The 16265-nt window shown below is 46.1% G+C and overlaps 1 protein-coding gene across 1 annotated transcript; it reads left to right on the top strand.

Moving 5' to 3' along the window:
- Positions 1-2866: 2866 nt before the first annotated feature.
- znf469 (zinc finger protein 469) lies at positions 2867-15747 on the top strand. Its single transcript, XM_069686965.1, has one exon. The coding sequence runs from the start codon at positions 2867-2869 to the stop codon at positions 14627-14629; it is 11763 nt and encodes a 3920-aa protein (XP_069543066.1). The 3' UTR covers positions 14630-15747.
- The last annotated feature ends 518 nt before the right edge of the window (positions 15748-16265 follow it).

The following is a 16265-nucleotide window of genomic DNA, read 5'->3' as shown; positions in this document are numbered from 1 at the left end:
AAACACAGCAGTTCTTTAGCACTCAGCAGTCTCAAGCATCAGGGTGGTGTTGTGGTGGAGCTATATGGGGCACCACTGCTTGAGAAACTTGGTGATTTGACAGGAGGCCTAAAGAACACACACACACACACACACACACACACACACAGAAGCTTAATTGACTTGTAAAGCTCCACTAAAACACACTTTTATGGAACAAATTTTAGACCAGTCGCACAGGATTTGATATCAACTTGTGCCCAGTTTGCAATTCTGTCACCACCACACTGTCTTTATGTGCAGTCCAAGAGCAATTTATCCTCTTAAAGATAAAACCGAATGAGCCGAACCGAAGACGCCACTAAATTGGCAGATTGATATTTATAAAAAAAACTGTGTGTGAAGTAATTCGGGCGGAGGAGATTGGTGCAGGGGATGAGTTATTGAGCTCGCAGGGCCGTAGGGGAAGTGGACAAGGCATTTGTTAGGACATAAATGAACCCTTGCTCTTTGTAAACTGACAGCTGAGGCTTTGGTGCTACTTCTGTAAGGCCCCTGTGATCCTCATACTGCTCTTTTACTTGCTGGAAGCATTCATCCTCAGTCTCAAACCTCAACGGCCAGTCTGGGCAAATACAACCGGGACTGTGATGTATGATTGTGACTGTTGACTCTGCAGAGCTGGATCAAGCGCTTCCTGGTGGAGATGCTGGCAGGGCCATTCACACCAGATTCCCCAACCGGTTTGCAGAGGTAGCTGGAGACACTCCGGCTTTCAGATTCTCTGGAGCTGTAGAGGGGATGTGATTTTTCACAACTAGGCCTAAACTCAGCCAGGTCTCAGCCTCCCTCCCAACCTGCTAAATACCTCTGGAAGGTTTACCAGAGGATGAGACATGGCGGAGAGGGATCCCTCTGGTGAAAGGGGAGAGTCATATCTCACTACTCCATTTGTCGCTTGCTATCTGGGCACATTGGCGTCTGGTCTGTGGATGTAAACACAGCCCTGAAGACGTGATGCCGCAGGCTGAGTCATCTTATCTGATCCAAACGCCCTCCTCGCTGTGCCTGTGAGAGGGCCTTGACTTGACTGAATACATTTACCCTTTGGGAGCACATGTCCGCAGCAGGGGCACATAAAGCATCCTCAATCCGCTCCTCTGGGGCTGTGAGCTCTAATTTAGTCTGTAAAGCAGTCAGCACCACATGCAGAGTTCTAAATTATTCTCTACAAGGCAATGAGTAAGGGCTTTTTATTGTGTACAGGAATATGTTACGTCATGTTTGCAGCTGGTTAACTAGAAAAATAAAATGCCAGATTTGTCAATCCATCAGCTCCTTGTGCCTAACTAGTCTAAAAATGTACAGAGCAGAGATTATGGCATGTTGCTGAAGGTGTTGGTAGGACACTTGTTGGAGAGGCCCAATACAACGGTTGCATGTGCCAAATTCATACTAAGTCATATTGTTTTGTAGTCTGTACTCACTCCTTCCAATTTAATATCCAACTGAGAGAACCATAAGAGAACCCCTAAAACTGTCAGGAATGTGTCCTGCTTTTAAGGAGCCTTCAGCGTGAATACTAGCCAAACCAGAGGCCTGAACCCAGATCCTCTGGTTTTATATCGGTCCCTCCAACCTCTTAGCAAACTTCAGCTTTGGCTTTATAGCCAGCGGATGCCGAAAAAAAGCCGGGATGGATGTTTCCAGGCCCCGAAATTACATTTTGGTGCAAACTCGAAGTTTCATCTGGTCCCACCTCAAAAGAAGCAGAAGCAGTGGAGGGCCAAAGTAAACTGGGATCTGAGAAGCAGTGTCTGGGATGCCTGAGGAAAGGCAGCAAACGTCAGAGTGCCCACAGTTCTCACTGTCTAATAGCTGACTGACTAATCCCTGATATTCCTCCATGATCTAAACCTGCAGCCCCATGTTGCAAAAGAACACTGTGGCATTGTGTCCCTGCTCTTAAAAAGTCTGTGATTCATTTACTGGCAGTGCTTGTTGGATCCATGGACTATATTTTGCTCATTCTCAGCACTGTTTTACACTTTACTATTCCTCAACCCAACTGGCCTCTGGTGGGATTGTTTATGTGGAGGGTTTTGAATGTGGTACTTGTGCAGCCGTCAATTCCTCAATCGATCATTTTAAAGCAGGAATCCAACACTCAGATGACGCGGGTGTTTGTTTCAAGTGTCTTTTCACTGTTGTGAGGAATCAAGAATGCGAGTGTTAGAAGTATCTTTGAGACGTCTGAGTTTGGCAGTATTTTCTAAGTCCTGATTGATTGCACTGGATCTTTGTATAATGACAGCACCACTGTGAAATGCTGCACCAGTGCTCTCTGCTGGCAGAAACAAGGAATATTGTTAGTGTGCCTCATCTGACTCATGGCTTAAAAATGTGTCCTCTGAGCATACATTTGAACAACTTTACTTATTTCATGTAGTAATAAGTCACGTCCATAATATATGCACCAAAGAATACATGTTGTTTTATCTTAGAAAGATGATAAAATGATTCATAATTATTGTATAAATGATGTTTGATGGTGATTAATGTTGTTGTTTAATGTCTGACTGGCATGTTTGAATGGTATTGCCGGATTTTATTTAAAAAAGCACAAAAAATAGTCTTTAAATATCAATCAGTATCTATATATAGTGATCTGATCCTCTCTTCTCTCTTTTCCTCACAGGTGTGTCTTGTTTTGGCGCCAGATCAGCAGTTCACAATGAAAGCAAAGAGATGAGACTGCAGCGAGCAGCCCTGTCCCTGCAGCTCCTGCCACTGGACGTTTACTGATTCATACTCCCCAGAAGACGATGCCCCTGTCTCCCAGATAGCACTTCTGAGGACAAGGCCTTCACAGCACGCATTGTGCACCATGGCAGGAGAGACTCAGCGGATGCATGCTGTCAAAGAGCTGGACACTGAGTCCAAACTGCAGGATGTGGGGACGGCGCTGGAACAGCAGAGTGACAAAACCACAAAGGAGTCTTCAGAGCACTTTGCAAGCACAGGCACTGAGGCCAGAGCCAGCAGCAGAGAGGCCAAAGTTGAAAAACTAGAGAAGCAAAGGGACTGTCCTCAGCAGCGTGAGGCTGTCATCCGGCCACAGCAGACAGGGAAGATTGACTTCAGGTCACTTCAGAACCGATCAAAGTTTGCCACTGATAGGACTTGGTCGAGTGGTAAAGTCAGCCCTCAGTCCCCAAGTGGGAAGGGCCGCAGCCGGGAGAAGGGAAAGCGTTCGGGAAAGACAGAGCGTGGCAACCCCCAGCAGCTGTACAGACTAAGCATTACAAATCCACGCTCCAACCCAAACATTGGTATTGCCTACCCACAACAGAAGGTTTTGCCACCCAAGAAATTGGAGACCAGTCGTGGCCCAGTTTCGGGCAGCTACAGATTCCACGTTCCCAGTATACCAGAGAGGGAGGCCGAACTACAGCAAGAAGAGCTCAACTACAGCCGGTGCTTCCAAGAGGCCCCCTCTAACCTTACCTCCCCAAGCTATACCTCACAGGCACTGGGTTCCTCAAGCGGAACGTCATCCCACCCACATCCACCCCTGTCACAGCAGCAGCAGGCTGCATCAATGGAGAACAACAGCGCACAGCCCAGCAGTCAGCTGATTCTGGCTGACTTTCAGCTGGGAGGCTCTAATACATGGCAGTCTCCTGAAAGGACTTTTAATGGTGCTAACTATGGGGTGTCATCCCAAAAATCCACTGCCCTTTCAGAAGCTAATAAGGCAAGTGCCTTTATGCCTGGTGCATTTCAGTATGGATATAATTTCCTGGAAGAATCAACCTTGGACTCTTTTCCATGTGAACAGAACCCCCAATCTCACGACTTCACAGACTCCTCCCTCGGTTCTGTTCACGTGAACTCTTTCTCTTTTACGCCTGGAGAAGGGCAAAGCATTGCTCAGAATAACTCTCAGTTCAGTAACGAACAGCAGCCAGGGGATAGAAGCTCTTATCCTCAACCCCCACAGTCCCAGTTTATTCAAGGGGTAGCATCCTCTATCCACTGTCCCAGGAATCTGAGTGAGGATTCAGCCAGCAGTGACAGCACTGGCTCCAGCTCACAGCAGTCAGAGCAGGGGAAGACTGCCCTGCCTGAGAGCACAGAAGCTATTGGACAGGCAGACAGTAGGGATGCAGCAATCACCTCGGGGAGTAAAAGGAACTGTCACTCCAAAGACACAGCTGCCAACCAAAGAACAATCATTCAAGGAAGTGTGCACCATGCAAGAAATAATTCACAAGGTCCAGGCTCCCAAATGCACTTTCCCAACAAAACATTTAACAATCCTGCAGTCGGTAACATGCACACAGGCTCGATACCCTTCGACAAAAACATCAATAATAAGGTTGTTAATAGGTTACCGCACTCATGGGAGGGGCCTAATAAGACATATTCAACAGCTGATCAGAACACAATTCAGTACGCTGATATGAATGACAAGTTTCAGTTTCAGAGCCAGCCAACACTTGACCAAAGGCCAAATTCCTCTAAAAATAGCCGAATGCCTTGGCAGCAGATTCATCCAACTACTGCCATGCTGAACCAGAACAGAATGGAGTTATCAAGGCAAATAAGCAATCAAAAACTGTCCTACATGGTTTCCCCCACCGACATGCAGGATGATAGTAAATCACATAAACATAACTCCCTGAAAAACACAAGCTTGTTTCTGAACAGCAGAACAAGTGATGGCTTTTCAAACAAACGACAGGAGACTGTAAAGCACAGTGGTAACGCAGTCTCTACATTTAAAGTAGAGATGAATCACGCGCAAGTATGTGAATCCAAAAACAAGGCAGTATATTTCGGACTCAACCAGTCCCTTCCGCCCGCATCTTCAAGGAACTACAGTTACCCTCCATTACAGGTCCCTCCAATGGGGCTTATGATGGTGTCACCTTATGAATCCCCTCTGCCCTCACCGGTTCATAACCCTGCATCAAGCAGTACCTGCTCGTCCCTCTCCCCAGCGTCCACCAGTCCCGTTAACATCAGCTCAGAGGACAGTCAAATGTCAAAGTCAGCAACCCCTCACCCATTTTATCACCAGTCCCAAGCCAAGACTCAGTTACCGTCAGACCACCTGAGCTCTCACCCTCACCAGTTTCATTCGGATGCCCCACGAAACCTTCCTTATGCGCCGGACAGAGCCAAAGACAACATGATGAGCTACCTGCAAAACAGCACGCATCCAAAGATGGATGGAAACAAAGGTTACATGGACAGTTTTGGCGTGGAGCATCACCAGCCCCCTCCACCGTACTCTGCACATCAGCTGTTAGCGACCTCATTAGCCACAGCAAATCTTGACCAGTTAGATGTGCTCCTAACGTGCAAGCAGTGTGATCAGAATTTCAACAACCTGGCTTCTTTTCTAGGCCATAAGCAATACTGCGCTCACCATACGTTCGCACAAAATGACCTAAAAGACATATCAAAGATGGAGGACAGCAGGAAGTTTCACGCGGAAACAGCAAAAGCAGTGTCATCTGTGTCAAATGTTCCCATGTCAAGGTGCCCCTCTGACCTTCATCTGTCTCTGTTGGGCCTCAATAAAAACGGTGAACTGATGTCTGAGAGTGAAACAAAAGGAGACAGTAAGGACGATCCGATGAAACTGAACTTGTTTGCTGGCCCTGTCCCTCTCCCTGAGCTGGAAATGGAGGATGCCAAATTAGACAGCCTAATCACAGAAGCCTTGAATGGACTGGGATATCAATCGGACAATGCAGAGATAGACAGCAGCTTTATTGATGCATTTGCTGATGATGAGCTCACCACTGTAAAAGCAACATCGAACAAACAATGTCTGAAAACCAAAGAATCCCTGGTCATGGAGAGCAAAAACAAACAAGCAGCAGATGATGCCAGGTCTTTCACACAGGGAAAGTATTGCTATGACTCTGACGCTGAGAACCCTGAGACAGCTAAACACTTCACAGAAAGCAAACTGGAGAAAATAACTCTGAATTTAGAAAAAGATGAGAAAATCAACATCAAAAAGGAAGTCTCTCATAAAAATTCAAGAATCGCCTCAAGGGAGAAGACGAGGGAACAAGACAGCAAAGTGAAAGAGGAAAGAAAACTGTGCAAGGGTGAGGACGAGAACACGAGTACACAAAGGTTTCTCTTATCTAGCAAGTTTTCTGAGCGCTGTGGTGTTAGAAGCTACCAGGAAAGCTCTGCACTTCGAGGGTCAGCGCCCTCACAGCCTTCCACATCTCCAACGTCGAGAACAGCAGTGAAAGAGAGCAAGAGGAAAAGCACTGGAGGGGGCACCTGGAGCAAGGAACTTATTCACAAAATAGTTCAACAGAAAAATAAGCTCCATAAACTTCATGTTAAAGGTACCAAAAACCTCCAGTTCTCCTTAGTGATGGAGAGACTCACTCCCACTGTACAGAACCCCGCGTTCGGAGAATACGACTACGTCTCGGACTCAGATGATGAATGTGAGCCTGTAAAGATAGCAAGCCAAGGGCGACTGAATCAAAGCAGTCGGTGTAAATACACATACACTAAAGAGTGCAAGTGGCGAGCAAGGACTGAGAGGAATCAGGCAGCGTGGAGGCATGAGTCAAAAGAATGTTTTGAGGTGAAAAAAAGTGAGGAGGTCTCTCTCTCGCCTGAGAAACATGGTTCTCACCAGAGACTCAGGAGAAGGGGTAGCAGGTCATCCACAAGCAGCGAACTCAGCACATCTGTGAGTGTTTCAAGTGATTCCATCAACAGCCCCAAAAGCACTGACCGCACTGACTCAGACTGTGAGAAGAAGACTGAAATCAAAAAGAAAGAGTCTCCAGAGCAGAAAACCTATGAAAGATCCTCCCCGCAGAAATTATCCAAAGAATCCAGCACACTAGCACTGACATTCACTAAATCTGTCAAGAAGTATAATTCCGACAAAGCCCTCCTTTCTGATAGCAGAGACAATACAGAGGATCAAAAGAGGTATCTTAATCCAGAAGATCCGGTGTCATCCTCGCAAAAAGCAAAAGACACATTTAAGAACCTTGAAAAAAGCAGCAGAACAAAATCAAGAGAGAAGCCGGAGTTGAACAAGACAGAAACCGGCTCATCACTGAGTTCAGACAGAAACACGACACACAGAACGCACAGCCTGTGCCCCAAAGAAGAACCTACACGGAGTAGCAGTCCAGATAACAAGTCACTACAGTTGGACTTAAACACTCCATTCATCAACAAAGACAGTGAGGAAACTGACAGAAATTCAAAGGGCAGAAGAAGAGAGGGACTATCAGAACTATCAGACAGCAGCACGTTTGAAAAACAGAGTGACAGCATCTGCATGGTGAAAGAGGTAATAACCTTAGCCAACAAGCTGGACACACACAAGCCTGCATCTCTTTGCACCTCTTTGATGGATGAGGTCTGCCTGTCTCCAACTGAAAGCCAAGGCCCGTTGATACAGAAGGATACGCTCCACATCATGCCCTACCACCTAGATCAGGAGCAGGGGCTCATGAAATCCCCACTTTCTTTTGACACATCATCGATGTTTGGGGACCTCGCAGGGTTCGAGAGCGGCCTTTATTCAGACATGCCCATTCAGAAAGAGGGTTTCCATTCAATGGAGAACACAGACGACAAAAAGGAAGAGTTTGTGTCGTCCTTCTCTTCCTTCCTGGAACAAAGAGACTGGAACCTCATCGTGAGCCCTGTACTACAAGATGAGATATCTCAGTACAAAGGCAACTCTGAGAAGTCAAATGAAAAGAAACCAGATTACAATCATGTTCCTTTGTCTCTGCCAGAAAAAATAATTGACTATGGTGCAAATTTGAACAGCTGTGCATCAGAGGATGAGCTGGAAATAAAAAGAATAGTGAATGAGCTTGAAACCCAGCTGCAGACAACGAAGCTGGAGAGCCCACCCTTACTAGCACAGGATGTCCCCAAGCAGCTGCAGATGAGCAAATTTTCACCTTTACGTCTTGGTGATGAGTCAGGGAGTGAAAGCACTGGTCTGGATATGAGGTGCCCCGTGCAAACCATGGATGTACCAGTGACCAGTTTACCCTCAGAGCCTTTTTCTGAACCATGGGCCAGCCCGTTTCAGTTTGAGCTGATCGGCGGACACAACAGCCCCCACACTCCAATTCACAATGAACCGGGGGCACTCGAACATTTTAAAGAAAAAGAATATGATGCGACAAACTTGATCAGCACAGCCTCACAAATTGTTCACCCACAGCTCCACCATGACCGCAAATCAGAGGAGAGAAAGACTGAAATAAAGACTCACGGAGAAACAAAGGAAGAAATCTTGGAGCAGAAGAGATACACGGAGAAGCTCATGAAAAGCCTGGAGGTGATTTCAGACTCTATATTCAAAAAAGAACCCATTATATCAGAACACAAGGAGCCGAGTGTCACCTCTCTCACAAGTCAACAACATCAAGAAATTGAATGTCAGGCAACTGATGCAGTTGAGAAAAAAGAGGGCAGTGAAAAGGAAGCAATTACTGGGACGGAGAATATATTATCACCTCCAAATATCAATGAGCGGAAGGATGATATTAAATTCATTCTGAATGAGTCACAGCCATCTCCCTCTAACAGCACTGACCCCGCAGTCGATGGAAACCAGCCAATTTCATCGCGGCGAAGGGAGCCCGCAGAAAACAATGATAGGAGGGAAGAGACTAAAGCCACATCAGAGGAGGATATTGCGGAGAATAGTAATTTGATTGAGTCTGCTCACTGCTTAAGTGTGGTGACACTTGACCCACATGTGGTTGAGGGATCTGGTGGGAACTGTAATGCATCTGACAACATGAAACAGTTATTCAAAAACAGTCCAGAACAGTCGACCACAGATGCCTATGAGGTAGCAGAGGCAGTGAAGGGAATCACTGGTCAGTCTGTCAGCCATCCTTTATCACCAGCTCTACCTGGTTCTTGTCTGGACATTGGTGAGAAAATCCAGGATGTGATTAAACCAGCACTGGTAGAACATACGTCTGACAGTCCTGAATACACTAGTTCATCACACGCCGGTGAGGAAATGACTGTTGAAACGGCAGAAGAGGATCACTTGATGGGATCTCCCCCTAAAATCTGCAGCCCTGCTCAGATCTACAGCACAAGTCCAACAGATGATATGTCGGTGGAGATCACAGACAAGCCTTGCAGTCCGATACTGGTGGAAACCAATACAGAGAGTCACTGCTCACCCTGCCAAGACAACCTCTCCATCGATGGACAAAACAGTCATCTGATTGCTCCACAGTCTGACGTCCTTGTTGACAATGATTCCTGCAAAGTCAACTCACTCCAACCTGAAAGTGGCCTTCCCTTTGAGACCATTCAGAAACAAGAAGAGATTTTAAATGTCCAGGACATCAAAGAACAACTTCCTCTTGATTTCATGGCAAGTCACCAAAACTCACCATGCAGGGAAGAGTTGGAAGAAAGTCTTTTTTTGCACACTGCACCACCAACCAGTCCTCTTCTATCAACAGCCCATCAAAAGCCCTTAGAGAAATGGGTCATAGAGGAGGATTCATGTCAACCACAAAGCAACATCAATGATATCTCTGTCAAGCAAGACTCAATTCAAAATATAAAATCCCCAATAAACAGAGAAGAAGACAAAGAGGGTCTGAACAACACAGCAGCTGAGATGGAGTATTCTTTGATAAGCCCACCTCCCCTGGACTTGGGAATCACAGAGTGTAAAATCCCCAGCTCTGAAACCTCCACTTCCTCCCCACTTCCTGTGAGCAGCCTGGCAGAACAATCAGGTGTATCAGATGAACTTGAAAAGAGCGATCCCATGTACGATTTCAAGCTCAGTCCCCTCAACTACAACAGCATCGCAGACGAACCTCCGCAACTGAATCAATACAAATACATACCGATTTCACCAGCCAGTAAACCTGAAGAGAATCCAGACATCAAACAGAGTCCCAGAGATGACTGTGAACCCTGTGACCTGAGCATCGACCCTGCACTGATTTTTAACAAAAGTGAAACAGATACAGCGCCATCACTGAACTCAGACCCTGCAGCTAAAGTGACTATATCAGACGGACCACTTGTCCTCCAGCAGAGTTTGAAATTCACATGTTTCCCATTGGGTCATCCGCCTGAAACCAACAGCAAAGAATCCTCAGCTGGTAATCCAGCCGGACCTGTTGAGCATTTTCATCTCCATGCTGACATGCTGAGAAAGGTCGATTCTCTCGAGGCTGCTGCTGAGAACGGTTCACTAATCAGAAAAGATTCTTCAGATGGTTCGCCTGCTCCTAAGCCGCTCGTCAACTGTGAAAATGAACAAATGCCTCTTCCACCAGAGCCATCCGAGAAGCAACCAATAATAGAGACTGGCCATTGCTCAACAGCGCACCAAGTACCCAAAGAAATACCACAAAAAAAGACCCAGAATAACACTCAACAGGGGAAAGTTCTGTGTGAAATCTGCCTCATGTGTTTCAGGACTGTGCCAGGGTTAAAGAGACATAAGGCCATGAAACATTTGGTCCGAACTGAAAAACATATTGGCCCGCAAAGCACAACATCAAGCCGTCAGGGGGCTATGCTTATTTATGAAGCATTACAAACTACAGAGAAAGAACATAAAGATGATTCACAGACCTGTTACCCTACAAAAATAGATGGGCTGCCTGAGACAAGAAGCACTTTCATATCTAAAGCAGCAGAGACTCAGCCAGTCCTGGAGGAAATGGCATCTGAGACAAGTGCAGTGGCAGTGGATGAAACAGGCCATCAAAACCCTCTGCTGCCAACAAAAGCAAAGAAGAACAACAAGGCTAGAAAGAACAAAAATAGTGAGGCAAACATGAAGCCAGACCCTTTCTCTGATGAGCTTCTGAATATATTAAAAACAGACATACTTCAAGCTATAACTCCTGAATTCAAAAGCGGTGGACTACAAGAGCAGCACAAATCTCCAGAGGAACAGGTGGAAATCAATGACGGGGCTATTACTGGAGCAGAGACATTCCCTCACCGTGTTACTTTTAACTCAAGCTTTGACAAAACGCCCCGATCTCCTACAAAAGAACTAAATGTGTTTAACGAAACTGTGGCACTAAATCAAATCACTGATGATGCAGAAGAAAGGAAATCTACAAGCGCGACGGAGACTTCAAACGGGGAAGTTTGTATGGATACAAACGTTGAAAGTGCTGCATCTGTAGACAAGGATGTAATCAGAGAATGTGATGAGTCCAAGACTCTGCACCCTGTGGAAGAGATGTGTGAACAGAAAAGATCAGAAGAGAGCCTCGCCCAAGAGATTCTTCGAAAAGTGACAGCCGAGATAAAATGTGAGAAAAACAGTGGCCCTTCAGACGAGGTTCATCCTCTCTCCTGTTTGAATTCCTCCCCTCTCAGTCCTCCCAGCCTGAGTCCTGATCTGAAGGCCTTGCTTGACGACGACACCACATTCTCCCAGCTGTTCCCCAGGGATGAGGAGGCAAAGAGGAAAAAGTGCCCAAGGGTATACAGCAAGAAAAGCAAAAGACAAAAGCTATCGCCTGATCCAAATGCGACTCCGAGCTATCCTCCTTCAGAATCCTTCGTGCAGAATAAAGATCAGTACATGGAAAACCAAGCAGAGCCAACAATCCCTGACAATCAGACCAAGAGCTGTGAATATGAGGAAACACCTACTGATGAGGCCGTCGTGTTGAACATGTGTCACAACAGCACGTTGAAGTCCGATAACAAGCCGTCAGATGTTCCACAAAGCGATCAGCAGGATGTTTGTGAGAACACTAAAGAGTTTGGCCTCTTGAACCCACTTGAGAGCACCATTGATAAATCTTCAATTGAATGGAGCGGCTCCAGTGACTTCAGTGGGTTTGACGCAGGCACATCGGTGACCTCCGACCCCAGCACCTGTAAAGCAGAAGTGCCAACTGCACCTTGCCCTCTGCCCCTGCCCTCTACCCCCTACTCTGCAGAGCCATGCAGCACAGAGAATGTCCAAACCTTCCACAGCATTGACATCCAAAACATCAACACAACGTTTCAGCTTCCTGAGATTCAGTTCTTTGACTCCAGTAAAGACATTTCAGTGGCCCCACCTACTGCAACCGTTAACGTGGAGAGCGTGGATGATGAAAAGACCAACAAAGTAACGGAACGGCGAGGCAGGAAACGGCAAGACGGGAGAATAAAGGTCAAAGATAAGCAGTACAAGTGCAAAGTGTGCTTCACTTGGTTCCTCACCCTAGGTGAGCTGAACTTTCACAAACTCTCCCACAACCCCTCCCCACCTCCAACCTGCTACATGTGTGTCCAGCGGAAGTTCAGCTCCAGGGAGCAGCTGAGAGACCATCTAAGGGAGAAACATGCCAAGAACAAGACGGGTATCTGGACCTGTGGAATGTGCCTAAAGGAGATATCAGATGTGTGGATGTACAATGAACATTTACGAGAGCATGCCACTCAGTTTGCCCGGAGGGGTCAGACTCAAGGCTCCATGTTGGGCATTTCAGGCTGCTTCATGCAGGAGACAGCCGTGAAGAACTTTATCACCTCGATCATGCAGCACCGCCCCAGCAAAGCCAGCAGAGAGTCCAGCAAAGCCACTAAAGAACAGGAAAAAGCTGTGGCTGCAGACGGCACTGCGGGAGAGGGAAAAACCTCCGAGGGGGCTGAGCCAAAAGTTCACAGAGCTAAAAGCAGCAGTGGAGCAGGTGGGAAGCAAAGCACATTAACCCCAATCGAGGTGCTCCACAAGACAGAGACACCTAAGAGTGTGGAAATGCATCCCAACTGCAAAGACCCCTCAAGAGACTGCCACCACTGTGGGAAACAATTCCCCAAACCATTTAAACTCCAAAGACATTTAGTGGTTCACAATTTGGAGAAGATTTTCCTGTGTCACAAATGCCCTGTCTCTTATCAGGAGGCCCAGGAGCTGAAAAGCCACCTGAAGAGAGCGCACGAGGAGGTGGACGAGCTGGATTCTAAACACACCACCCTCTACACCTGTGAGCTCTGTGCTGATGTCATGCATGTGATTAAAAAGTCCTTCATCTGCAGCACCTGTAACTATACCTTCTCTAAGAAGGAGCAGTTCGACCGTCACATGGAAAAGCACCTATCAGGTGGAAACAAAATCTTCAAATTCCGAGGTGTTCTCCGACCTGCCAAAGCCTCTGCGTCCAAAGAAGATGAATGTGATTCACCTGCAAGCAAGAAGAGGAGGATCCTTTCCGACAGTCTGCAAGAAAATAGCTCAGACAGCGGCATCGCCAGCGTTAGCTCCCTGCACTTGAATCAAAGCTCTGAATCACAGTCCTCTAAGCCCTCCGTGTCCACAGCAGATGACTCCACACAGACCATCGTGAATGAATACCACAGTGACCCGAGCAGTCCAAACGTGAAGACCGAGGACATCGCTCAGGACTACTCTGAGCTGCTCGTAGAGCTGGAGAAATGCATTCATATGGGCTCTTCAGAGTCCGCTTCGCCAAAGAAAGAGGAAATTGACACAAACACCTCACCTATTCTTGATAAAGAGGGTAATGGAAAATCAATATCTCAGCCATGTGATGTGAAAGAGGAGGATGAGTCAGTCTGCATTAGAGCAGAGGCAGTCTCATGGTCAGCGTCAAAAGAGAGTAGTTGTGCGGGGGAGGAGATTGTTAAAGCTAAGGAAGGCTCTGATGACGGTGACAAGGCTGAGAATGCAGAAAAAACAGACCCACTACCACCCAGCGAGGACTGTATTGTCAGCTTCAGAGAAAATCAAATCATTTCAAAGACTCCTGAGTCAGCAAAGCATGAAATAGCTGCTGATGTGATGGACCGGCAGAAGGATGATGAGCATCACACGTCCAAAGCTTCAAACACTGACAGCAAACAGCTGACTGTATCTCTCGGTGCTGAGCAGGAATGTAGCAGTCAGATGAAAGACAAAGTAGCATCAGCCAAAGCAACTGACAACACTAAAAACTGCACTACGACGAGCAGTGCGAAGGCTACAGAACCGACAGCCGTCCTCCACTCCAAGGTTCCCGTCAACGCTTCGGTCTCAAACGAGGAGAAAGAGTCAGTGAGACCACAGAAGAAGAGGAAAGACGTGAAATCCCCTCACAGTCTGCAGAGGGTTTCCTCTCCAGCTACGCAGGAGAACTTCGGTTTTGATTCGAGGGCCAAAAAGAAATTCCGCCCCAGCAAGTGCGCAAATCCCTCTCTGCAAAGAAAGTCGGACGGACCCAACGACTACCCGGTGCTTTCCTCGGTGCGGGACGACGCTGTTAGCAACAAAATCGTTTCCAAGTGCAAGACTTCAAACGTGGGTTTGCCGTCTAAGAGAAGCTTGCTTGATGGCTGTAAGAAAGCTGAGATTGTGACTCCTCTTAACGGGGACTACAAAGCCAAGAAGGGACCTCTGGGGCGGCCTTTGCATCCCCCTATTTCTAAAGTGACTTCAGTTCCAATGAACAATTCTTTGAATAAATCCAGGCCAAAAATGGGGGTTAGATCAATGGAGAGCCATTCGTACCGGACAGCGGAGTCCCAGAACCACCTCCTAAGCCAGCTTTTTGGCCAAAAACTCACGAGCTTTAAGATTCCTTTAAGGAAGGACACTTCAGAATCGATTAACTGAGCAGGGGGCGCGATGCATCTGTGAATACGGGACTGTATATTTCACAGTTATAAATGTTTTTAAATGATTCATTATGGTGAATGAGATTGCACAGCTCTTTTCTGTGAAATGCTATCTTTAAATACTTACGTAGTCACTTTATGTCTTCTTTGTACATGTGTTTTTATTACACAAATGTGAGGACGAACGGCAGATATATGAATTTATGGGTCAAAGATGAATATGCTAGTTGGGGAAATCATTGATCTTTTACTTCTGCTTCTTCCTTTGTTGGATATTATCCATTCCAGAGATTATATTTCACTTTTACTTAAAGGAAAGAAAAAAAGAATACTTGAAAATACAGTTAAACATTTTCGTTTAAGAGATGCATGTTCATTTTGCATTCGTTAATGATCCTATAAGTGTTTCTGCTAAAGGACCAAATGACACCTGGACTTTTGTCTGCGCACCTTCCGTACATGCTTCCTACATATTCATTTTGTATTCTTTTTTAACTTTACTGTACTGCATTGACATTCATCATATTAGCCTTTTGTATAAACATTACCTGGTGCTACATTGTGTTTTTATTGTAATGTGAATGCCAATGTCCTCGGAAGGGAACATGAGATCTGTAGCAATTACAGTACATTCATCCGACTGTTCTTACTGGTTCTCTGTAGTTTATTAAAGATACTGTGTAAACCATCCAAGTACTTCATATGTAGGCCGATAGAAGATTAGGAAAGCTTCCATTGTATAAACTCAGGTGCATACAAGGACGTCACAGTCCCGAGACCTGTATTCGGAGTTCTTCCCATGCACTGATAATACCACACACAAATCACAAACTCAATCATCTGTGTCTGTAACTCCAACTGTTTAATTATGATGAGTATTTACTAGGACAACAAAGGTGCTTTATCTTGTTTATACTGTATGTATCTTATATTGTATAAAAGTGTAGGTAGATTATTGGATTATTTGGTGTAATGCTTCATGTCAAAGTTTTATTTTAATAATGTGCAAAAGAGAGTCCGAATGAGAAGAAAGGGAAATGCAGTGCCTTTTGTGAGTTGTAAAGTGGTTCACTAAGTGCCTCTTTTAGAGATGGTTAATAAAGATCTGTATTGGTATCTTCTTGCTTCTTTTCTTTCTTTGTTCACGACAACTTTTGCAAATGTTCCGACTCCCATCCCCGCGGACCGCAGCTGTCAACACATGTATCAAACAGCAGAAGCTGCCGGTGCCTGGAGGCACAAACAGGTGCACACACAACAAAGTCAGACTCCATTTTTTCGTCTTCAGATCAGCACTTGGGTGATCATATGAAGCATAAATGCACATTTCTTACAGGGAAACACTGAGCAGGAGACAGGTACATTTATCCAGCCGTGTGTTGAGCTGTCGAGCAGGTAGAGAGAGACTCTGGGCTCTGTCGCGCCGCTGTCATGTCGCCCTCTCGCCCCGTGTAAAACGGCTTCTATTCCTACACGAACATTTTTCATCATCACATAGGAATAAAAAGCCATACTACACGGTGGCACAAATGTAGACACGCACACCAGGAGGACGGTTCTCTCATCATACACTGATTTACGATGAAACCTGAAGAAAGAGGGGAGGATGAGAGAGAGCAGGTTATTTTATGTGA

The sequence above is a fragment of the Semicossyphus pulcher genome, unplaced genomic scaffold (genome assembly GCF_022749685.1).
Source record: "Semicossyphus pulcher isolate SPU_LCO1_2020_fin unplaced genomic scaffold, fSemPul1.0.p SCAF_8, whole genome shotgun sequence".
Lineage (NCBI taxonomy): Eukaryota > Metazoa > Chordata > Actinopteri > Labriformes > Labridae > Semicossyphus > Semicossyphus pulcher.
Note: the sequence above shows the minus strand (reverse complement) of the source record. Positions and strands in the feature narration are given on the sequence as shown.

What these genes read in the sequence shown, in the direction of transcription:
- znf469 (XM_069686965.1), top strand. Translation starts at nt 2,867, where the DNA reads ATGGCAGGAGAGACTCAGCGGATGCATGCTGTCAAAGAGCTGGACACT.